The sequence below is a fragment of the Haemaphysalis longicornis genome, unplaced genomic scaffold, assembly GCF_048455015.1.
Source record: "Haemaphysalis longicornis isolate Haplotype H1 unplaced genomic scaffold, Haemaphysalis longicornis Haplotype H1 scaffold_6, whole genome shotgun sequence".
NCBI classification, from domain to species: Eukaryota; Metazoa; Arthropoda; class Arachnida; order Ixodida; family Ixodidae; genus Haemaphysalis; species Haemaphysalis longicornis.
Genome location: NW_027526407.1, coordinates 182006770 through 182032630, shown reverse-complemented (window position 1 = coordinate 182032630; position 25861 = coordinate 182006770). Strand labels below are relative to the sequence as shown.

Here is a 25861-nt window from a genome sequence, read left to right as displayed (position 1 = left end):
CTTCCCTTGGCGCAGAGATAACGCAGACCGGCGCAGCCGGGCGGTAAAAGCAAAACACAAATAAACAAACCCAATGTATGGTTCGCGGCATTACCCCCCTCTAAGAGTGCATCGACCCGATGCTAACATAAGCGACAGTCCGAACAAATGAAAATAAAAGTTCGTCATCGTCCGTAGAAAGGTTTTAGGCGAACTACGTGGACGACTACAGGCTGCGTGCGTCGTCGTGATGTGCCGGAGTCACCATCGGGGATCACTTCGTAGGTAAGTTGGCCAACACGTCGTAGAATCTGGTAGGGTCCGAAATACCGTCGCAGGAGCTTCTCACCGAGTCCGCGTCGTCGGATGGGAGTCCAAACCCACACACGATCCCCTGGTTGGTACTCGGCGTCTCGGCGTCGGAGGTTGTAGCGGCCCGCATCCTCCAGCTGCTGGTCCGTTATACGAACTCGAGCGAGCTGGCGGGCCTCCTCCGCACGTTGAAGATATCCGTGGACGTCGGCGTTGAGGTCGTCGTCTTCTACGTGCGGAAGCATGGCGTCGAGCATCGTAGTCGGCCTTCTACCGTAGACAAGCTCGAACGGCGTCAGCTGTGTCGTCTCCTGAATAGCCGTGTTGTACGCAAACGTGACATACGGGAGCACTTCGTCCCAAGTCTTATGTTCAACGTCAACGTACATTGACAGCATATCTGCGATTGTCTTGTTCAGACGTTCTGTTAGTCCTTTCGTTTGGGGGTGGTACGCCGTCGTTCTTCGGTGATCCGTGTTGCTGTAGCGTAATACTCCTTGCATCAGCTCCGCAGTAAATGCCGTTCAGCGGTCTGTGATTAGGACTTCCGGGGCTCCATGTCGCAGCCCAACTTGGCTTATAAAGAACTTTGCCAGTTCTTGTGCAGTCCCCCTCGGAAGAGCGGCGGTCTCTGCGTAGCGCGTCATGTAGTCTGTCGCTACGACAATCCACTTGTTCTGTGATCGTGACGTAGGGAACGGGCCTAAAAGGTCCATTCCAATCTGTTGAAATGGTCTCGATGGGACGGCGATCGGTTGCAGAAGTCCGGCGGGTCTTGTCGGCGGTGTTTTTTGTCGCTGGCAGTCACGGCAGCTCCGGACGTAGTGGGTGACGTCAGAGGTAAGGCCGGGCCAGTAGTACCTCGCCTTGATTTTTCCAATAGTGCGGGCTGTGCCGAGATGTCCGGAAGACGGGTCGTCGTGGCACGCTTCCAAAATTTCGTCACGAAGGTCCGCGGGGATGACGAGAAGGTAATTCGCTCTTGTTCCGGGGCTGAAATTCTTCTTCACGATTACGGAGTTTCTCAGGCTGAATGCTGGTAAGCTGCGTTTGAAGGTCCTAGGAACGGCAACGTTGCATCCCTCGAGGTACTCGATTATGACGCGTAAGACGGGGTCGGCACGCTGCTGGGCGGCTAGGTCGCTCTCCGTCACGATCCCGAAGAACGCGCTGTCTTCATCAGCGTCTTGTGGTGGTGGGTCGACGGGGGCGCGGGACAGGCAGTCGGCGTCGGAGTGTTTCCTGCCGGATTTATAAACGACTGTAACATAGAAATCCTGCAGGCGCAAGCTCCACCGCCCAAGACGGCCAGAGGGGTCCTTCAAATTGGCGAGCCAACACAGCGCATGGTGGTCTGTTACAACCTTGAATGGCCTTCCATACACGTATGGGCGAAATTTTGAAATCGCCCATATAATAGCCAGGCACTCTTTCTCAGAGGCAGAATAGTTTTTCTCCTCCTTCGACAGACCACGGCTGGCATAGGCGATTACCCTTTCGCAGCCGCTTTGCTTTTGGACAAGGACGGCACCCAAGCCTATATCACTGGCGTCCGTGTGCATTTCCGTTTCGGCATTTTCGTCGAAATGAGCGAGCACGGGCGGGCTTTGCAGGCGTTTTTGCAGCTCACAGAATGCTTTTTCTTGTTCGTTTTCCCAGCTGAAAGGGGTGCTGTCTTTCGTCAAGCGCGTGAGTGGCTCTGCAATGCGTGCGAAGTTTGCGACGAAGCGCCGGTAGTATGCGCACAGCCCGAGAAATCTTCGCACGCCCTTCTTGTCTTTCGGCCTAGGGAAGTTCGCGATAGCTGAAGTTTTTGCCGGGTCAGGTAGGACTCCCGCGGCGTTGACGACGTGGCCCAAGAACTTGAGTTCCTCGTATGCGAAACGGCACTTTTCAGGCTTCAGCGTCAACCCCGACGTACGAATGGCCTCGAGTACAGACTCCAACCTTGCAAGGTGTTCGTCGAAAGTCCGGGCGAATACCACTACGTCGTCGAGATATACGAGGCAGGTGTGCCACTTAAGGCCAGCTAGCACAGTGTCCATGACTCTTTGAAACGTCGCTGGTGCTGTGCACAGCCCAAACGGCATCACCTTGAACTCGTATAGGCCGTCTGGGGTTATAAATGCAGTCTTCTCTCGGTCTCTCTCGTCCACTTCAATTTGCCAGTAGCCGGTCTTTAGGTCCATCGATGAGAAGTACTTCGCGTGGCAGAGGTGGTCGAGGGTGTCGTCGATTCGGGGGAGGGGGTACACGTCCTTTTTCGTGATTTTGTTCAGTCGCCGGTAGTCAACGCAAAACCTTAATGTGCCGTCTTTTTTCTTTACGAGTACGACGGGCGCAGCCCAGGGGCTTTTCGATGGCTGTATGATGTCATCGCTCAGCATGTCGTCGAGTTGAGTCCGGATGGCTTCCCGTTCGTGTGAAGAGACCCGGTACGGTGACTGTCGGGTAGGTCGGGCTCCATCTTCGGTTATTATCCGGCGCTTCGCTAGAGGGGTCTGACGTAGTTTTGCGCTCGACGAAAAACATTCGCTATAGCGACGCAGCAAAGCCAATAATTTTTTCTGTTGTTCTTGCGGTAGCGCCGGATTCACGTCGAATGGCTGCGGGAGCTTGAATGTTTCTACGGGTGTGCGTTCAAAGTCGGTGACTGCGATCACATCACTTGCTTCTTGCGTTTCTTCGAGGAACGCAATTGCAGCTCCCTTGTTTAAATGCTGGTACTCTTCGGTGAAATTAGTGACCAAAACGTGAGATTGGCGTTGCCTAAAGTGCGCAATGCCTCTTGCGACGGAGACACCGCGGTCGAGAAGCAACCTTTGATCACTCTTTACGATAGCGTCGATGTCAGAAGCAGCATCCTCACAGTAGACGGCGATCATCAAGCTTGCGCGGGGTGGCAGGGTGATGTGATCGTCGGCGATCCTGACAGCAGCACGGTGATCGGGGTTCGGCTGCGGCGTCATGGAGTGATTGGAGGAAAATGTTATCGACTTGGTCTGCAGATCAATTATTGCGCCGTTGTCCGTCAAAAAGTCCATTCCGAGAATCACGTCGCGGGAGCAGTTAGGCAGAACGACGAACGCCGCAGGGTACGTTGTGCCGTCTATGGTGACGCGCGATGTGCACGTTCAACTTGGCGTCACGAGGTGGCCTCCTGCTGTGCGTATGTGCGGACCGTCCCATCTGGTCATAACTTTCTTCAGTTTAGACGCAAATGGTCCGCTCATTACCGAATAGTCAGCTCCCGTGTCTACGAGGGCGACTATGTCAAAGCCGTCGATGGACACCTTGACGTCAGATGCAGTCGTCCTCGAGTTCCGGGTTCGTCGGGGCGTCGTATCTCTGCTTGTACGTGTTGATGGTCGGGCACTGTGCATCGTCGTTGTCGTCGTCTTCTCAACGGACGTCTCGGTCAGGTCGGGTACGCGTCGCGCCGTGTAGCTGTCGTCGTGTTCGGGAGTCTCGTCAGGGTTAGGTCGGGTCGTCGGGATGAGGGCATGTCGTGAATCACTGTCTTCAGCGCGTCCTTGCGTCGTTGGAGGGTTTCTAGTTTTTCGCCGTAGAGCAACTTCACCTCCAGAAGTTGCCGCCTTTAGTTTCCCCCGCGTGGGCTGGGGGACCTTCCACGGGCGAAGTCAGCGTTGCTACGGCGGTTCGGCGATTGGTAGGGGTAGGGCGACGGCGAACGGTTGAAACGCGCTGGGCCACGGCTGGTTTCAGATAGATACTCGTCGATCTCACGTGGTCGTTGGCCAGGGAGAGGACGAGGTGCGTCGACGGAGAAACCACGCAGTCCGAGTCTCTTGTATGGGCAGCGACGGTAAATGTGGTCGGCCTCTCCGCAGTGGTAGCACAGAGGACGGTTATCGGGAGTTCGCCATACGTCCGTCTTCCTCGGCGTCTGGTTTCGGGCTACCGGGGGTCGGGCGGGTGACAGTGGGCGGCCGTACGGCGGGGCCTCTTGACGGCGTGTTGGAGCAGGGCGGGGTCGGCGAACAGCCGCGGAGTATGTCATAGCTTGTGGCTCTCGGGGTACCTCGGATGGCGTAGAAGCTCCCAACGCTTGTTGCACTTCTTCTCTAATCACGTCGGTGAGGGAAGCGACTTGGGGCTGCGGCGGCGTTGGGAGAAGTTTCCGCAGCTCCTCTCTCACTATTGCGCGGATAGTCTCGCGTAGGCTGTCGGCCGGGATCCGCGTGCTGCCAAAGTCGTTCGCATTGGCCGCGCCAACAAAGTTGCGGTCATACTGCTTAGCACGCATTTCGAGGGCTTTCTCAATGGTGCTGGCTTCGGTCACGAATTCGGCGACGGTTTTGGGCGGATTTCGGACAAGTCCAGCAAACAGTTCCTCCTTCACTCCGCGCATTAAGAAGCGCAACTTCTTTTCTTCCGTCAATTCGGGGTCCGCGCGGCGAAATAGCTGCTTCATCTCCTCAACGAAGATCACGACACCTTCGTTGGGGTGTTGCGTGCGCGTTTCCAACAAAAGTGCGGCTCTTTCTTTCCGCACGACGGTAGTGAAGGTCTTAGTAAACTCGCTTTTGAACTGAGCCCAGTTTGTCAAGGAGCTCTCGTGGTTCTCGAACCAAGTGCGAGCGGAATCTTCCAAGTAAAAGAAAACGTGCCGGAATGTTTCTGCGTCGTCCCACCTGTTGAATTTCCGGACGCGCTCCAGTTTCTCCAACCATTCTTCTGGGTCTTCTGCGGGGGCTCCTCGGAACGATGGCGGTTCCCGGGGCTGCTGCAGGACGATTGGCGACGTTGTTTCTTGCACCATGGTGTTGGTTGCAGCGTTCCTTTTCTTGGGCCCTTCTGGCATCAAACCGAACTCGGGTGGTAAATCTTGCAGGCGGGGGCTGGCTCTTGTGGGACTGGCTTGGCGGCTTCTCGAGGTTGTAGTGGGCATGAAGGGTGCGTACCCCGCACCTCCACCAGATGTCACGAAGACAAGGACGATGCAGTTGTGTTGAATGAGAAACACGTTTATTGGAGCGAACTTGTGCTCCCCTAACAACTCAAAAGAATACAGAGGCGGCGAAGCAGCGGTCAACAAAGTGACTTGCACAGGCGAGTGTCGTCGAATCGAATGCCCCGGCGTCCGCACTGCAGGCTTTTTATCTTTCGGCGAGCGTGGTTCTCGAAACGTCGATTCGCATCGAGAACATAGTAGATCCAAGAAGATTATTCTCAGCTATTGACGTTAGATCGGAATGCTCTCCCTACCACAACAGATAACACATGTGACACAGAAAGAAAGAATGGAACACGCGCTTCCCTTGGCGCAGAGATAACGCAGACCGGCGCAGCCGGGCGGTAAAAGCAAAACAGAAATAAACAAACCCAATGTATGGTTCGCGGCAATATATATATATATATATATATATATATATACAAAAAGATAAAATATATATATTCGCGGCAATATATATATATATATATATATATATATATATATACAAAAAGATAGGTCGGCAGTCTACAGTGCCAAAGGAGGCATAGGGGCGTGGTTAGGCTCTTTTCTTTTTCACTACGGTTAATTAGGTTAACTTTTTTTTTAAATATACGGAAGAAAGAAAGAAAGAAAAACACGCGCCCAGAGTGGGGACCGAACCCACGCCTTTCGATTACATGTCGAATGCCTTACCAATTCGGCTATCTGGGCGACTGTGCTCTCTTTCACTTTCTGGGCTATTTATATTTACTAGAAGTGTATCTGACGCTTGAGGGTGGTAGCCAGTGCCACTCTGACTACACGGGGAGAAGGGGACCTTCTTTTCAACCCCCGGGGCGTGACTCGAACGTCTACAGCCTGTCATGAGCGGGTTACTGGCGGGAAGCCCTTTATTGTTACCTAGGCATCAAGGCTGCCAGAACCGAGACCCTCGCTAGGCTTTCGCAGAATAATATAGTAAGGAAATGAGGGGCTCGTTGAGGAAATACAGAAAGATAGGTCGGCAGTCTACAATGCCAAAGGAGGCATAGGGGCGTGGTTAGGCTCTTTTCTTTTTCACTACGGTTAATTAGGTTAACTTTTTTTTAATATACAGAAGAAAGAAAGAAAGAAAAACGCGCCCAGAGAGGGGACCGAACCCACGCCTTTCGATTACATGTCGAATGCCTTACCAATTCGGCTGTCTGGGCAACTGTGCTCTCCTTCACTTTCTGGGCTATTTATATTTACTAGAAGTGTATCTGACGCTTGAGGGTGGTAGCCAGCGCCACTATGACTACACGGGGAGAAGGGGACCTTCTTTTCAACCCCCGGGGCGTGACTCGAACGTCTACAGCCTGTTATGAGCGGGTTAATGGCGGGAAGCCCTCTTATGCTACCTAGGCATCAAGGCTGCCAGAACCGAGACCCTCGCTAGGCTTTCGCAGAATAATATGGTAAGGAAATGAAGGGCTCGTTGAGAAAATACACAAAGATAGGTCGGCAGTCTACAATGCCAAATGAGGCATAGGGGTGTGGTTATGCTGAAAACTATGGTTAATAAGTAAACATTTTTTTTATTTTTAAATGTACAGAAGAAAGAAAGAAAGAAAGAAAGAAAGAATAACACGCGCCCATAGTGTTGACCGAACCCACGCCTTTTGATTACATGTCGAATGCCTTAAGAAGGTAGCATAAGAAGACTGCTGACCTATCTTTGTGTGTAAATATATATTTATATATATATATATATATATATATATATATATATATTTATATATTTATTATTTATATATTTCTATATAAAGAATAAGCTTTGGCTGTCAAGAAAACCTTTGAAAGCAAAGGGGAGGTTGTGGTCGGTCATAGAAACACATGGAGAATTTCTTGAGTCACAAAGAAAGTGGTGAAAAAATGCCCACCGGGTGGGGCCCGAACCCACGACCTCCAGAATACCGGTCTGGTGCTATAACCACTATGCTACTGGCGGGGCTGTTTCCATTTTTTCCACACGTTCTTACTGACTCAAACAATTCATCTGTTTCTATGACCCCCCACAACCTCCCCTTTGCTTTCCGAGGTTTTCTTGACTGCCAATTCTTATTTTCTGTCTTTTTTCCCCTAACCCTTCATTTCCAATTTTTTGATTTGCTACATGCTTAGCGAGGGTCTTGTTCTGGCAGTCTTGGTGCCAGAGGGAGCTTAAGAGGGTTCAACGCTGTTCGACCACTCTGGACATGTCGTAGACTCTCGAATGATGGCCCGTTGGTAAAAAGAAGGTCCGCTTCACCCCGAGTAGTCCAAGTGGTGCTGGCTACCACCCCCAAGTGTACGAAACAAAAAATTATCATCATCAGCAGCCTATCTACGCCCACTGCAGGGCAAAGGCCTCTCCCATTATTCTCCAATTGCCTCGGTCCTGTGCCAACTGTGACCAATTTATCCCCGCAAACTTCTTGATCTCATCTTCCCATCTAACTTTCTGCCGCCCCCGGCAACGCTTGCCTTCTCTAGGGATCCACCTGTTACCCTTAATGACCAGTGGTTACCTTGCTTTCGCATTACATGCCCTGCCCACGTCCATTTCTTCTTCTTAATTTCTACTAATATGTCTTTAACACCAGTTTGCTCCCTGACCCTCTCCGCTCTCTTCTTGTCCCTTAATGTTACACCTATCATTTTCCGCTCCATTGCCCGCTGAGTTGTTCTCAATTTAAGTTGAACCCTCTTAGTGAGCCTCCAAGTTTCTGCCCCGTAGGTGAGTACCAGTAAGATGCAGCTGTCATACACTTCCTTCGTCAGCGACAATGGTAGGCTGTTATTCATTATCTGAGAATGTCTGCCATATCCACCCCACCCCATTCTGATCCTTCTAATTATCTCTGCCTCATGGTTGGGATCTGGGGTCACAACTTGACCTAAGTAGATATGTTCGCTTACCATTTCCACTGCCTCGCCACCTATCCCAAACTGCTGTGCTGTCCCGACGTAATTGATCATTACTTTAGTTTTCTGCATATTAATTTTCGGGCCCACAGTTCTACTCTGTTCGCCCAGTGCGGAAAGCATGCTTTGCAATTCGTCCCCCGTGTTACTTAGCAAGGCAACGTCATCAGCAAATCTGAGGTTACTGATTTATTCTTCGTTAACCCTTACTCCCACCTGTTCCCAATCCAGCGTTCTGAATACTTCTTGTAAGCATGCTGTGAATAACATTGGAGAGATTGCGTCTCCTTGTCTGACACCCTTCCTTATAGGTATTTTACTGCTCTCCCTATGGAGAATGATGGTAGCTGTAGACCCATTGTAGATATCCTCTAGTATTCTTACGTATTGCTCATCTACCCCCTGGTTCCGTAATGCCTGAATGACTGCTAGGGTTTCGACCGAGTCAAATGCTTTCTATGAAGGCTATGAAGGCTAAATATAGGGGTTCATTACACTCAGCGCACTTCTCTATCACCTGATTGATCGTGTGAATATGGTCCATTGTTGAATAACATTTACGGAACCCTGCTTGTTCTTTAGGTTGACTGAAATCTAAGGTTGCAGAGGTTCGGTTAGCGATTACCTTGGTAAATACCTTGTAGACGACTGACAGTAAGCTCATGGGCCTGTAATTTTTCAAGTCCATCATGTCGCCTTTCTTATGGATTAGGATGATGTTCGCGTTCTTCCAAGATTCCGGTACCATTGCGGTCATTAGGCATTGCGTATACAGGTTTGCCAGTCTTTCAAGTACAATTTATCCGCCATCCTTCAAGAGGTCTGCTGATATCTGATCCTGACCAGGTGCTTTGCCCCCTTTCATTTCTTTCAAAGCCTCCCTTACTTCTTCGGTCGTTACTGGTTGGATGTCTCGCTGCTCTGAACTACTGTCTCGTTCGGCATTATCCTGGATGTCGTGGCTACTGTACAGATCCCTATAGAGCTCCTCGGCCACTGTGACTATTTTATCTCTATTTGTGATGACATTGCCTTGCTTATCCTTAAGTGCATACATCTGATTTTTCCCCACGCCAAGACGTCTCTTCACTGCTTTCAGGCTACCTCCGTTCTTTATAGCGTATTCGATCCTCTCCATATTTCCTTCCGTATGTCAGCTGTCTTACGCTTATTGATTAACTTCGAGACCTCGACTAGTTCTATTTGGTCAGCTGCGGTAGAGATTCTCATGGTTTGCCGTTTCGTGATTAGATCTTTCTTCTCCTGTGAGAGTTTACCAGTATCCTGTCTAGCCATAGTGCCTCCGACTTCTACTGCACACTCCGTAATAAAGCGTGTTAGGTTGTCGCTTGCTTCCTGTGTCGTAAGCTCGGCTTCCTCGTTAAGAGCAGAATATCGGTTCTGCCGTGCGATCCTGAATTCTTCTACTTTACGTCTTACTGTTAGCTCATTTATTGGCTTCTTTCGTACTAGCTTGTTGCGGTCCCTCCTCAAATCTAGCCTAATTCGGGATCTTACCATACGGTGGTCACTACACCTTACCCTTCCGAGCACTTCCACATCCTGCACAACGCCAGGGTAATCGCATAATATGAAGTCTATTTCATTTTTGTGCTCCCCATTCGGGCTCCTCCAGGTCCACTTCCAACTCTCCCGTTTACAGAAGAAGGTATTCATTATACATAGGTTCTTCCGTTCTGCAAACTCAACTAGTAGGTCCCCCCTGCTATTTCTACAGCCCAGACCATAGTTCCCAACTGCCTTGTCTCCAGCCTGATTCTTGCCTACTTTCGCATTGAAGTCCCCCATAACTTCGGTATACTGAGTTTTTACTTTAGCCATTGCCGATTCCACATCTTCATAGAAGCGTTCCACTACTTGGTCGTTGTGGCTGGATGTGGGCGCGTAGCCCTGCACCACCTTGAGCTTGTACCTCTTATTGAGCCTAATTACAAGACCTGCGGCCCTTTCGTTAATGCTATAGTATTCGTCTATGTTGCCAGCTATGCTTTTATTGACTATAAATCCCACTCCCAGTTCTCTTCTGTCCTCTAGACCACGGTAACATAGGACGTGTCCATTTTTCAGCACCGTAAAGGCTTCACCCGTCCTGCTAACCTCGCTAAGCCCTATTACATCCCATTTAATGCCCTCTAATTCCTCGAACAACACCTCGAGACTTGCTTCGCTAGATAAAGTTCGCGCGTTAAACGTTGCCAGGTTCAGATTCCATTGGCGGCCTGTCCGGGTCCAGGGATTCTTAGCACCCTCTGCTACGTCACAGGTCTGACCGCCGCCGTGGTCAGTTGCTTCGCTTCCACTGGGACGGAGGGCGGAGGGTTAATTGGCATATTCATGGGAGGTTGTGGCCGTTACTACACCACGGTGGCCAATCCTGCTCTGGTGAGGGAGTGCGTTGCCGGCAATGGTCGCCGGTATCAGGCCGCACCCAAGCCCCAATGTGCAATTCCAGAATGGCGTAGTTTTTTTTTAACGCGATTGGCTTATTCCGTTTTCGGAGCTGGCTTTTAACTACTGGGCGCGGGTCCACGCGGTTCTGCATGCTTCGTAGTTAACATTTCGACGCGGCGGGGGCCTCCCTCTCGCTAAAGAAAATGAAAAAAATAGAAAGCATCCCGAGCAACATACCAGAGCTCTTTGCTTCCAACACGTAGCATTTCCTTCTCAAAAAGAGCCTGAGATCAGGAGGGCATACTTCGAGAACGCGACTGGCTTATTCCGTTTTCGGAGCTGGCTTTTAACTACTGGGCGCGGGCCCACGCGGTTCAGCATGCTTCGTAGTTAACATTTCGACACGGCGGGGGCCTCCCTCTCGCTAAAGAAAATGAAAAAGATGAAAGCAGCCTCCACGTTTATTCATAAACACAAACCCAGATACACGCTGTTTATACAGGAGTGCGCAGTCATTGCGCGATTTCCAAAAAACACTCCAACTGCATTGAGTCTGCATATAAACTAACGTAAAACAAAAGACAGGCTTACTAGGCAGGGTGTGCCGTCTTTGTAGTTGGATGTGAGTTTAGTCTGCCGGCATATATACTTGCAAGACGTCGCATACCCATACTGCAATCAAAGAATAAAACAAATATAACATGCCTGGCCACCAAGATTGCACACACAAAAAAAACTGTTTGGTGCAGATTACACCCACTTGTTCGGGTAGAAAACTGTACTGCTGGTGGCGCTTGGGCGGCGTTTCAGATTGGCCGAAAAGCAACAGCGCCTGTGTGTCCAATATTCGTCGCATGGAAAGATACTGAAGTAGAAAACAATCTGCAGGGTGGCGCGTTTTTTAACCCAGTCATACTTTCACCACGTGAAATCCATAACTCTAAAACAACTATGGAAGGTAACTTCGATGAAGCATAAAACTGTCATGATTTTATAGTATACTTATCTAGCATATTTCAGTCAGTGATATCACACACTCATTATTACCTAAGGCAAGAACAAATCTATCATTTTGCTTAGAATGCAAACCGCAACCGAAACCATAACAGAAATATTTTTTAGTTGCAACAATCCTGTAGACTTTGGAAAACACATTTTGCTCGGATGCCCTGAAAGCTATTCTTCGGGTTTATTAGGGGCAAATAAGTTGAATATTTTCTTCTAGTTTTCAAAGTCAGGCTTCTGAGAGAAAAATTGATAGTTCTCAAGATTTTTCTTACAGAGGCTATACGCAAGTGTTGATCGGTATTTTCTACACCAAAGTAAAATGTAGGGTCATTTGCATAGTTATTTGTAATGTCTGCTATACCAAGAACGATAAAAGATAAGTTCTATCCAGAAGAATGTGATCAAATTACCATAGCGCAAGTTCGACATTTATCACGCGTTATATACCTGCAGTTTATAATTTCCACAACCAGTTTCTACTAAAGGAGCACACGAAAAAAAAAACATCGAGAAATCTAATCGCCTATTATTAGGGATGTAGAAGTCTCCTTAATATATCTTAGAACAGCTTTTTGCCTAGATAAGCCCGTAACGAAACCTCGGACATGTAAGTCTTCTTGCACAAAGTTTTATTCGCGGTCTGTCTCTTTGTGAATGAAATCTTGCTAATATGATGTTAAAATGTTTTCACTTTTTGGCTGCTTGTACCAACCATCGTTATCGGAATAGGGGTACGAGCGCGCTGTCATTGGTGCAAGCTACTAAAGTGCCCGCCACGAATTTAAAAAAGAAAGAACTCACGCCTCGGTACTTTCCGTCACACTCAGACTCGTACGCTGAAACAGATTTCCAATATCAACACAGTTACGCTACTTCGTACGCTGAAACAGATTTCCAATATCAACACAGTTACGCTACTTCGTACGCTGAAACAGATTTCCAATATCAACACAGTTACGCTACTTCGTACGCTGAAACAGATTTCCAATATCAACACAGTTACGCTACTTCGTACGCTGAAACAGATTTCCAATATCAACACAGTTACGCTACTTCGTACCCTCAAAGTTTCTGAAAACTATAAATACGCCTCACAATACACCTTGAAGCTTGATAGGTTTTTACGGCACTTCGAGTTACTGTAGTGCTCACTCGGGAGCCTGCGTTTACAGTGAGAACAACAGGAAGTGCTGCCGAGGTGGTTAATACCAAATTATACTATCCTAATAGGGCTATAAAAGGCTTCGCGAGGGTTTTCATAATTACTGTACGGAAAATTTGTGCTGATTGTCAGTATCTTGCAAATATACGTTGGAAAAACAAGTTCCAAGTTTTTTACGCCGTAAGGTTTCATCAAAAAGTTTTTGTTTAGGCAGTATTTGCACCGCATCACGCCTATTTTCTTTCTACCTTAAGGTTGCAATTGAATGTATAACTGGAATTACTGACTACCATTTAACATTCAGACAATGAATTATGGTGTAGAAAAAAAGCCTTATAACCTCTGACGGCTTTAATTTAGAGGTACGTTGTGCCCAGTTTTACTATTTGTTAAATGATTATTAGCGCAATTTTCGTAATTGGTAAAGCGGGCGTCAGAAGAGATGATCATCAAAAAAGAATTGTTTTACAATGGGGGTTAAAAATATATATCTGTGGGGAAAAATGATTTATTGGAAACTAGAAATATTATTTTGGGGCCATGTTTGGTGTTCTTAAATATTCGGTCGTAATTTAAATCCTAGAATGCGCCACTGAGGGCACACTCGGCAATTGTACGCCCTCAAACTATTTACAAAAGCACCTTTGAGGAATGAATCCCATAGTGGCACAATTTAAAGAAATAAAACAAACGCATGCGCTATCGTCGAGAAAAAATACCGACTTGTGTAAATTTTTTCACAGTATCGCTTTTACCGCTTACCTTCAATTGGAATACAGGAACCATTGAAGCACTTTCCCATATCATGTTCATTGTGCCTCTATGCACGCAAAAACAGAAAACACAAGTATTAACAGTAGTACTAAGGAACGAATATATTATAAGACGACCCGAGGTTAGAACACGGGAAGCCCTGCCATAAAAGTTCTGGTGACACAACAGTATATCAACGTAATACACGAACTTGTTTTAAATATGAAGTGTAAGAAGATGTATGTAAACAAATTGTTTGCTCTTTTTACTCTATGTTCTTTGAGTTTTCTGTGCCCTTTTATGTAATAAAAATGAAAAGTTCTAAAAAATGTCAAATGATTGAACGATGACTTCAAACTGTTCTGAAAGTTTTGAAGCGTTTTCTAGTTCGAGGCTGTGCAATGGCTCACATGACACTTTGCAGGTAGTTTTTATAAATTTCAAATAATGAAGAACCTAAGAGCGTTGCGCTGCTGAGTGCTAGAAGCAGCCTAATAGGATGAACAAATAACATTCTGGGCAAATGACAGGTTGACCACTTGAACGATGGTTTTGAACGTAGGACAATGTAGTTTCTTTGTTCTTAAGACAGGAAGTTATGTACTATTATTATACCTAAGTGCGCAAGATAACTTCGACCTACAATGATTTGCCGAATCGGTGGTTGCTCCCTTTCAGGTCATGTAAAAACCCCACAGTTATATGCTTGAAATTTAAACCCAATGACTGCGTGCAAGATCGGTGGCTTCTGTTTCTAACAAACTACTTTACCCTAAGCGATAAAAAGTCGAAAAAAAAAGCCTCGTAGAATGCAAAAGATGTGCCTTGTGTTACAAGGTTTAAAACATGTTGTACGCAAAGTGTTTGTTGAGGAAAATATTACCTTTCAAGTGGTGTTTTTGGTTGTAATGGCACTAAACATATTCATACGATTTACCCCTATTGCCATTCTTGTATACCGAATAATAGGGCTTGGCATAAGTAGGTTATTTAATTACTAATGTTTTAGCAGGTCTTCTGGGGAAAGTTATTTGATGCGTGGTACTAAAATATCGCAAAAACACATTCAAAACAAGGCTGAGGATTCGAAAACACGCAGAACACACGCGCGCTCGTTGAGCCCCCGTCTGCGCTCTATACGTTTTCTAATCTGCCGTTCCGTTTTAATGGTGCTCGTAAAATATTCTAAGGATATTTGAGATGATCATGCTAGTTGTTGGTAACAACCATAATGCTAGGAATTCGTCACCTGGAGGCATTTGCGTTGTAGTATTTAGAAAATATACCACTGAGCTACAGCACGTATTACAGAAATGTAGCTGGAAATTCAAGTTTTTGAGAACGCTACTATAATGTCATCAATAAAAGAAATTTCCATTGTTTTGTAAAGCTTTATAGTAGGTTCGACAAGGTTTCGTTAAGGGGTGATGGCTTCGAATTGAACAATATTTGTGGTAGACTGAAAAGTCAATAAATCTCAACATTCACGCAATCCTAATAAAGAAACACTCTTTGTGCACGTGAACACTAGTTTTGTCTGTTGTTTGGTCCAGCAAAATCTCGCCGACACACACTGAAGGCTTAATTAGGCGATAAAAATGGAGGAATAAAGTAAAGAAACCAGATATATTTTTTTCAGATGTGCTGAATTGGAAAGCAAACACGGCAAAAAGGTATGTATAGACCAGTTGAATTTTAAAATTTCTGTGCAGCCTTTTCGTGTCCTCTTCAGATTTAAAAATAGCTATAAGGTAATTTAAAGCGCTCGTTTTGGAATTCGCGAGATATGCTCTAATAATACATACCGGTACAGAGACCCGAAACGCAAAGGGGGTTCCAGCTCTGTAACCAATTTACGTCAGTGACATGAAGAATCTCTGATACCCACATGTGAGGGTTTGTAAAAAGTTTCTGTGAAGGCTTTTATTTTCGTGTTCAGATATTAAAAATAGGTATAGGATAATTAAACGCGCTCGTTTTGGTAATTCGGGAGATATTGTTGGATAATACACGACGGTACAGAGAGCCGAAATACAAAAGAGGGACCAGCTCTATAAGCACTTTAGGTCATCGACATGAAGCTTCCCGATAACCGCCTGTAAGGGTATCTCGTGTCCCAAATAGACTGGCTCACTGTCAATTAATAGGTTATGGTTCTGACCATTAGTTGAAATTTTGTGCAGTAGCTTGGGGCTTTTAACATCTCATTTGCAGTCCTATGATGGGTCCCTACGCAATTGCAAGAGATGTTGTAAACCCCTTCAACTAGCTACATCGCCAATAACTGTACGCACCCTAGAATAGCTTTGTTATGACAACGTAGCAATCAAGTTATGATAATTCATGTGGCAATCAATGTAGCAATGTAGCAATGCTGCAATAAATGCAGCAATTGATCAATGGCTGTCAATGTATGCACTGACAGCCACATCTTTACTAATCGCCCTCGCAGTACTTGCCAGGTCTTAAAAATACCTTGGCATCTTTAAAACAGCCTAAGTTTGTGTTTCCACGGGACTAACTTCTTTGTGAAAGCAGCACGTCAGGCTGTGATGTTTTCTTACTTTTTATCTATTCTGTTTTATGTTTTCGAAATACCCATTTTAAGTACGGAAACACCAGTGTGGTATCAAGCAGCGTATTCTTAAGAAGACACTGCTTGTAAACTCTGGACATGAATTATATAATTACGACTCCAAAGAATAGTGCATAGTATAGAAACATGAAGTTTCAGACCCGGCTCGGGTCTTTCTTAAGGGCTGACTGTGGCATCACTGCACGTGCGTCTTATACTCTTTAAGCGCTGTTGATCACTCAAATATCTCCTCGCTGACGATTGCAGCCCGTGCGTGTACACCGATGAAAGCGTTCCAAGTGAGCAATAAAGGCTTGTGGAAAGCGCTGGATACGTCAGTACTCAACTAAAAGGCTCTTTCCTATTTGGTTTTCTCCTCGAGGATCGCCATTCCGTCGAAGCCAGTTGTGTGGTCGGCTAACTGGCATTGCTGGGCTCGGACGCTGCGTTCTCTGTACTCTTTGCGGACGTAATTTGTGTGCTCCTAGTCGTGTCCGAGAGATTTATGCTTTTCACAATTTATGAAAAATGCCAATCGGCACACAGACAGACGTAAACAACTTTGAGAGCTTTGTTCATTGTCGCACGGTCCTCGGGGCGGGAGAGTAAGAGACCTGCGCTCTTCGAATGCCTGTGGACAATGATAACCATTTCTCTGTTGAACACGCGGGACGACTCCTCGAGAGTCCTTGGGATATATGACAGGTCCACGCGTTTTACTGGTACGGTGATCGATGTTTTCACAGACTTTGTCACCCTTTTTTCTCTTCGCAGCGGAATGCAGAAGGAAAAAACCTTTCTGAGTATAAATTTTATAAGTGTCCACAATTACCCACTGATCCACGATTTTGCCTTTGTATACCGAAGAGCAAACTGATGTCGCGCTGTTATTTAGATACACAGAGACCTTGTGGGTGACTGGATGAGCAGGGAGAAAGCGGTGCGCGTCGGCTTCTCTTGAACGAAGAGCTCCAGGTGAATACCGCTTGTCATTACTCGGGCGTCAAGAACAGAAATGAAGCCATCGTTTTCGCATTAAACTGAGAAATGGATGGCGCGCCTCTGGAATTTAGATGCTTTTTTTATGTTGTAGACTGGGGAAGTAATCACAGCTCGAAAAGAGTGGTCGACATAGCGTAGAAAAAGTTCCGGGGCGGCCAGAATGTGCTCAGGACTTTCTATTCAATGTGCTCCATGGTCTAGTTAGCCTATATTACGAATATGGCGCCTGCTTCTTCCCTTTTCACTGGTTTTCTCAAAAATCGTCCCCTTGTACGAAACCTGCGTGCCCCACAAGCACAGCTCCAGTAGGAGGCATACCCCGTCGACAGTGAGGGGAGTCTTACTTTATTGGTTGCGTCATTTCGGAGGGCAGCTTGGGCCACGCATACTTCTAGCGAACTTTAACACCGGACGAAGAAGTAGAAAAAGGACGAAATCCATACTCGCCCTCAACATGCTTTATGTCAAAAGAAAGGAGAAAACGCGCATATATGTACAAGAATAAAAAACAGAAAAACAAAAACATGCGCTTGTTGAAATGATACGCCCCAATAATTGCAGTCGCTCTCATCACTATTTACACTAAAACCATCAATAATTGGCCATTGTACTGGACATGCTCTTCACCGAAACGTGTACACAATAGTCGCTGATTATGCATGGTCGTGCGTGACCCTTTTTCTCTAAAAAAAGATGATTTCTTTGGCTTAAACATCCAATGATAGCGCACTGTCATAGGATTCAACGTCTGTCTTTTCCGCAAAGGCCTCGGGGACTTTCCTATCAATTAAAGAAAAGATCTAAAGAATATGTGTGTCTGCGTGAACTTAGACGTACACACCCAACCACGCCAATGGTCAGTCAGGTGGCCAGTGCCGAACCACGCACTTACAGCTAAATGGCGCTCTCTCAACATCTCGTTGAGGTTACTGCCAGTTAGTCCGACATATCACCGTTTGCACGCCCGACGGATCCTGTAAACGACACCTGCCGCGCACTCCACAATATTCCCCGATTCGTCACATGTTTTGTGACGAATCGGAGAATATTGCTTCATTCATTGACATCTCGCACCCTCTTATAAAGCTTCTCAGGAGCCATCGATACTACCTCCACTCCACACTTACCACGACCTCCTTTAGGTGGTGTGACCCCTCATGTACGTATGGCACAACCACAACAGGGGCGTTCGCCCTTTGGGCATCCAAACCTGGCACGTGGGCACGCCCCACTTCCCTCAACAAGGTTTCCCCCACAGACGCCATCATTTCTGTTGGATAGCCCGCAATTTTATTTTTCAAGTTGTGCAGCAAGCTTTCCTGCCTTTTGTGTAAGAAGGATCTAGTGAGTGCCGCCCTCATGGTGGTATTTCGGTATGCTTCCAACGTGCCAAGGTAGTATGCCTTTTATGCTACGAGGCGCATAGTGCAAACACGGCTGCACGTCGCCATGGAGCGTCGCACGTTGAAAAATTCAAACCACCCAATTTCGCATCTTCTGTGCAAACGTAATACCCTCTTTACACTCAGCGGAAATGCGGACCATCTCCGCAACAATCTTAATTTGCCCATCGGGCCGAACCTAGTGCACGACAGCAACAAAGGTGTAGATGATTTTCAGGGAGGCGGTACTCAAGTTGGGGCTTGGCGAAGTACCACTCCAGTTTACAGAGCGCGGCATTGAATTTGTGGAGGTGGGCATTGGAAATTCGATGTTCTGCTTTTGCGATGTATAACACACCAGCGGGGGTTGATATTGAGGTTTCTATACTCAGTACAATTTGTTGAAGTCGTAAATATAATTCTTATTTGCACCTTCCAAAGCAGGCAAATTTCTATCAAATATCTAGCTTCGAACCCACGACATGTTCGGAGTTTTTATCTCTCCATTTAGAAAGGAGAAATGTCAAGAGACATGAACGGCCTAAACTTGTTCTGAAATTAATTGTCTGTACAGAAATGCGACAAAATATATTCCTTACCCAGCATGTCACTCCATCTTTAAACGTTCCATGACGAAAGCTTTTTTTCTCGCAGCACTTGTAATTACAATAGTGTTTTGGTGAATGCTGCAAAAATAGACACCACTTATCTGTACCTAAAGCACATTGTCAATTTAGAAATGCTTTTTATAAATCTTACGTTTGCCTATTTATTCATGGTCCTTACATATTCCACACCAGTAAAGCAAGTGTGGCGTTATTTTACAAACCTATTCACTGCCTCTTTTTGTAAGAAAGTTTAAAAACACAATGACTTTGTGAAGCTATATTGGGTATGTAAAATTGTACCCAGCGTTTTCTTTTGCTTAGATCTTGCAGTTACAAAAATATATTTCTATAAGATTAGCATCGATTTTGGTAAGACTGATATAAAATGGTATTGATTGGTGCCAATTTCTTTATCTTCGTATTAAAATTCTTAAGTTAATTTCTGTGATTACGTAAAACTTGGAATAAATGCTGATATTGATCCGAGGACTGGAACAAATTATTATCTCTTTCACTGCGGTTTTTCACACTAGGTAAGGCTGATATTTCACTGAACACCTGTGAACGTATAGCCACACACACTTACCCCATGAATAACAAAGTCGCAGCTTGGCCAGTCCTTACACGGGATAGATTCACAAGATCCATAACCTAAATTAAAAGAAAATTGAGGAGCGTAGTAAAGTGAAAGCAGCATATTTGTGTTCGAGCAATTAATAAAAGTCAGATATGAAATGAGTGCGCAACACAACCCATTAAAATCAGCTCCATGTATGTAAAAAGTGTAATAATTCATAAGCCTCCTGATTGACGAAGTAAAATAAAGAATTTGAAGCCCGTGCTTCTTCAGAGCTGGCAAAAGTACATAAAATACTCCTAGTTTTAGGTGCCTTTTGGCCTCCGCTTTGAAGTATCAAGTTTGCGTGACATTTCATGTGATCTCCCACCTTGAGCCACAATTCGTCGGCTTTAAAAACACAATTCTGCACCCATCGCTTGGTGAGTACGCTGTTAAATACAATGCCTGAATTGTGGGAATCACAATGACCCAAACAAAGAGTGTTATAGGACAGAACTAACCTAAAGTATGGAATGATTAAGGCCGTGCAAAGACGTTCATGCCATTTCGCGGCACTGGCTGTTGGTTTTCTGATGGAGGCGAAAAGCCAAATTGCGCGTGTGCACGATATTTCGGCACACGCTAACAATACCTAAATGGTCCAATTTAATCCGGAGCCGTCCACTATGGTGCGCCTCATCGCCAGCGTTGCGTCAGCGGGTTAAACCCAACAATCAATAAATAAATTCAAAAACTTTCATGGAATATTATCCCTCTGAGTTTTGTCCCACTATAAACAATATTGTTGTTATGTCTCTAATTTATTTTGAAGAATATAATTTCTTTAGGAACACTTCGATGAGTTTGTGGCTTTGCGTCTTTATAGTATCGAACTCGGCCTACGTCCTCTGCACTTTTTCACGCGTACACCTCTTTATATTAGTTTTACGAAATGCAAGGGCACCACCAGGTCCTTGAGAAGGTAGTAATTCCTGCCCCGTGTTAAAATTGGGGAAGGCACACTCGCTGTAGAAATATATATTGTAATATCTCCCAACCAATTCTCATCTGTTGATTGTGGTGAAGGCTGCCCGTTTTTCTGTAGAGATTCGGCGGCATTGGTGGCACGCAACATCACGGGTACAAGTCAGTGTTTTGAAAAAATAGAAAGAACGAAAGCGGATGATCAAAATGTCGCCTTAAAAATCTATAGTTTTTGTTGTGCAAGCCTACGCCTGCGACGCACGGCCGCTGCACAGGCCTGCCGCTACTGCGCTTGCGAGCCGAACGATTCCAATATACAGCAACCCCTTCGGCCCGATACAGGCCGTTCAAATGACGGTCTTTTTCCCGTTCGCTTCCAGCCATCTCATATTTGCTGTTCGCCAGCGTAATGTGAAGCAAATGATTCTTTTCCCGGCGTCCATCTCGAGTGGTGCTCTCTGTTCGGGGATCCCTGGGCCCAGACATAACATATTCTTCATTGATGCTTTCGTTACGAGGACACCGTCTTTCACGTGGGATGTCTGCACAACAAGGCAACAAGCTCTCTTGCTGGAAAAAGGGACTGTGATTACTACGAACGGATTCCGAGGAAAGTGTTTTATAAAAATGAATATTTTTGCGCGCAGGAGGTTTCCGTTTGCATTGGGCGGCAACAAACAACGACTTAGCTTAAAACACAACGCATAATTATTGCTATGCTGAAAGTCAGAGGAAAACATCATTTCCGTTCTCAATGGAAAAAAACCATGTCTTTCCCAGAGAGTCCCTGTAAGGTTTGGAACAGAATCCGAATTCTTGTTTGTTATTGTTGTAGGGATATAACACTTAGTATGACAACACAGCGCAAAAAAAGACCAGAGACTAGACGAAGTCTAAGCCCTGTATTTTTTCGCGCTGTGTTGCTCATGGATTACAACCTAGCGGGAACCCTCACGCTTTTGGGTAACATTTAGCAAGATTTATTTTCGAAGAATAGAGGCATGCCTGACATGTATTCGCAGAATAGGGGCCTGCCTGAATTGCAATACACTCCCGCTGCCGGTAAATAATAAAAATTACAAAAAGGGCCCAACAGGCATACGGTGTCGAACCGCAATTTTTTGTGTTCGGTTCCCGTTCGGGTTAAAACCTTTCAGGTTCGATTCCGTGTCCACGTCCGCTGCACCATTCTGTGGTTCCAACCAGTTCAAACTGGTTCCACCTAGTTCGGTGAAAAAAAGCTACAATGTTTTTTTGTTTAGTGTTTCTTTTGCTGTGGTTTTCTGTCTCGTCGGCATAAAAGCGAATTCATATTGTAAGCTTCTTTTTCAAACTTTTTTACTGGACCAACTTAACTGTAAAATCCGCTGCAAAACGTTCTGCATTGATGGCCGACGATTACAACCATAACTGCAGCGAAATAAAACGTTCGCATGGACATTTAAGGCTGCTCATATGTGGTAATGTGAAAAAGTTAATTTTTATTCCTGTAAGTTTTTTTGGCAAAAAGTTTCCAAGTTTGATGAATGGCGGCCTTGACAAAATGATATAATTTCCCCATAGAGCGGTAGGTCAAACAAAAACTCTGGACACATGGACACTGCGTCAAAATGCTTACTTCAAATTTACAAAATATGAACGGCTCCTATAGATAAAATGTACCGATCATGAAGGAGTACCTGCTCTATCTCATTTAGAAATAGTTATATTGATTAGTTTATTTATGCGCAGAAAATCGTCGCATGCGTCCATTATTTGTCTGGGACTTCGGCCTTTGAAGAATTGACGATCGATTTGACGCACTTTCCGCGAAGGGTGGGCGCACGTTTAGCTTTCGCGTGTCTTTCAACTTTTTTAGGAAGGAATGGTTGGTTTTTAAAAGGATTTATTTGAGATCATTTATATAGTGTAACTGAATGTTATACTCGGTTCATAAACCTGCATTATTATACACCGCGGTTGTTTTCTTGAGGAACTAAAAAAAATCCCTGACGATTACGATACTCCGGAATGCGAAATTTCAGCGCAGCACGAACTGCCGTCTTCTCGGCGACGGCTCATAGCTGCTGCGTCTCATGAAGTGATCGCGTCATCAGCGAACCCAGGACGGGGCGCTATACCCTGGCGTTATCTTGGATGCCTTAACCGCCGGGGAAAATGCTCGCTCTTCCTCAACATACTGCCCTTCACTTCTCAATTTCGCGATACTTCAATCCAGAGCTTTCCTGCTCGCTCTATCTTCGGCGACGTCTTCGTTCTCTGGGTTACAACAAGGCCGACGCTAAGGTACGTCGTAACCAAAGGAGCGAGATGTTAAAGGGGTCATGCAACAAAAATGCAGGGTTGTTTATTCGAAAGATTAGGTACTTTATAGTTACCTCAACAGCTTTTCTTCAGCAAGTAATGCTTTATTCACTGAGAAATTTATCAATTTGAGATAAAATTTTTATGCTTGATTTTACTGGAAACTTTTGATCGTGAATTTCGGGACGTCTGCAATGAGGCAACAAGGTCAGGTCTTTAGGCGAACACTAGTACGCCGTTCAGTCTGAAGCAGAATCCGGAACAGCTTGTTTATTGTGAGCACTCATACATGGCACTACCATATTGTGAAAAAGCGCTGTCCGCCCTCGCTTTGTTTCTGACCGTGTGTGGCTTGTTTTTGTTGCGGCTGGAAGTAATAGTTGCGAGAAACATGGGGTATGCTCTGAAAATGGGGTTAGGTAAGACAATGGCGCTTACGTCATTTGGGGAGTGTCGCGTGGGAGAACCCCAAAGGGTCGAACTGCTTTGCAGTTATAAGAAGCACTCTCCACGCAGAAGCGACCGCAATACCACTCGGGCTTCTATGTTTTCGTGACCTTTCGTAACTTCTATTGATTCACACTTCCATGGTTACTGCTATAAAACGAACATGCATTGATCTTGAACCCTGCCTAACTTGCGTTTGCTTTTGCCAGCGTCATCCAAGCGCACAGCGGCCCACAATACATCACACGTTCAAGTGCCGGAAATGAGGTAGTGAATCGCACGGATATTCTCTTCTTTCGTAATTATGTGCCGTGTTTGAGCGAAGTTTACGTTAAAAGTGGTGTCTGTATTATTGTAATGAAGCCATCTTTCGAATGAGTCCAATTTGTCTTTTTTCTGTGTTGCCTGTTTTAACATCTGCGCTATAAACCTTGGCTCTACGCAGCCGCCACAGTGCCCTTTTGTCGTCCACTCCCCTCACCAGCCAGTCACGGGCCACACCCAGGCTCCAAATACCGTATAATGCCGATTATACGACCTTCTCGGAATTTTGAGAACGTGTCGTAAAATCCAAACAGCAACACTTGCACCTAAAAATAGTTTTGCGCGACGGTTTGCAAGAAACTTTAATTAATTCTGCAAACTCGGGCTTTGCCGGGCTTGCAAACACAAAACACTAAAAAAAATGTGACAAGAATAACACAGCGATGGTGCCAATCCCACCAAAAAACCTTGTACCACGGTCAACTGCCGCGATTCCCGAAATCGAGTGCGAATCATGGCACACATGATCAGCACGAACCCATGTGCAAGCCTAAGCCTGTCAGCGTATCCTCGTTCGCAATTCCTGCTGAGTGGGAGAAATGTACTCTGCACACTGCACTCCGACCGCTGCACAACACGAGGAGACGCCAGGGAGGAGAGGAAAGCGTTTGTGGAATGGAGCGGGTGGCTGATAGGGGAACACCAACCAAAAAAATCGACGGAATAGAACGCTATCCACGAGAGAATCGATTGAAAGGGTTCGAAGTCCTCGGATCCGGCCGCAGCAGTTTTAATTCTTCCGAAGGTGTGTCGCGCGCTTCGAGTTGATCGTCGGATAACCCGAACCCAGAAATGAAACCACGTCTGATAATCCTGATTTTTAATGCAGTGTTTTTAGATGGACATCGCCAGGACTTGACTAGTCCGTCCTAAAACCCGAGTCGTTGCAGTCGTGCAAGGGTGCTGCACCCTCCTGACCCGTGTGCAGCACCCCGGGGCCGCCAATGCCCTCCTCCTTCAGCCACCCCCTGTGACATCCTCGTCAGAATCATCTGCTAACGGGAAGCCTCCCTGCCGGTTACGGTTGCTCGTCCATCCACTAAGCATACGACCCTCCCACCCGCTGTCGTTTTTGGTACCATCTAAAGTCGACGTGGTATTGTTTGTGTTGCCATTCCCACCCAAAGTCACCGGCTCGTGGGGGAACCCCCGCTCCACCCTCTCGTCTCCAAATCATGAATCTTCGCCTTAATGTTCATGTTGGCAGGCAGGTAAGCAGACACTTCCAAGTAGGTAAGTGGATTACTGCCAAGATGCCAGGCTCTTTTGCGGGCAGGCAACTTCTCTGGGAAGCAGATAGCCGGCACCCACGAAACCTGTTTGGGTGGGAATAAATAAATACGCACACTTATTTTCCCACACTGAGACCTAAATTTCGCAATATTTATCGGTTGGTATGCCATTTTTTTCATCTACTACAGTTTACACGGCGCTCTAGCTTTACCACGAGATCATCAGCAGTGCTATCAGTCGAAAACTCTCCGACGTCGGCGTCACCCTCCACTGTCCAGCGGGCAGGTTGCGTTTAGAGCGATTTCATTCTGCCCACCTTCCATGTGCTTACACAGTGGATAGAAGGAAAGAACGGCTAAAATGGCTCACTGCATGTAGGGAAACACCGGCAATAGCAACTTGCTAATGGAACTTCAGCGACAGGTGAGAGATAATGGGTACTAATAAAGATAGTGGCTTAGTGAACTCACATGCAGTGGTAATGGCCACCCGGAGCCCAAAACTGATAACGGTAGCACAATAAAAAAGAAGGTATTGAAGAACGATAACCCATGTACTTCGCATTGAAGTAGTTGATCGCTTCTCATATATGCTATTTTGGTCTAGTTGCTTCTTGCAGTATCACATCAATATATTGTTGTTTTGAAACCCATTGGACGAATATATAAAATGCATTAGCAGTAATTGTTAACATCAGTGCGATATGTCAATCTTACAATAAAGACAACATAACACAGCAATAGGTGTACAAACAGCATTCAGGTGGTTGTTTACTAATTTTCCGTATATTTGGTTTGTAACTAAATGCCGCGGTCCGTTCAGAGGGTGATCTCAGCAAATTTTTCAAATGTCAAGGACGCCAAAAAATATTGAAGTTGGCCTGACCCAATATTTCACTTATAGCGGGATGATAATTCCTCTAATTCAAATTATTT

At 46.0% G+C, this 25861-nt stretch overlaps 1 protein-coding gene across 2 annotated transcripts in view; it reads right to left on the bottom strand.

The window, feature by feature from the left end:
• The window catches only part of LOC144141283 (uncharacterized), a 105292-nt gene that overhangs the window by 23139 nt on the left and 56292 nt on the right, over positions 1–25861 (bottom strand). The window contains exons 6-10 of one of the 2 annotated variants that reach the window (XM_077672860.1): positions 19662–19726; positions 19067–19153; positions 13518–13575; positions 12395–12429; positions 11177–11257 (exon numbers count right to left, since the gene is read on the bottom strand). In XM_077672860.1, coding sequence (XP_077528986.1) covers positions 11177–11257; positions 12395–12429; positions 13518–13575; positions 19067–19153; positions 19662–19726 — 326 coding nt within the window. The remainder of the gene's footprint in view (positions 1–11176; positions 11258–12394; positions 12430–13517; positions 13576–19066; positions 19154–19661; positions 19727–25861) is intronic. The other variant, XM_077672861.1, reaches the window with a different exon arrangement.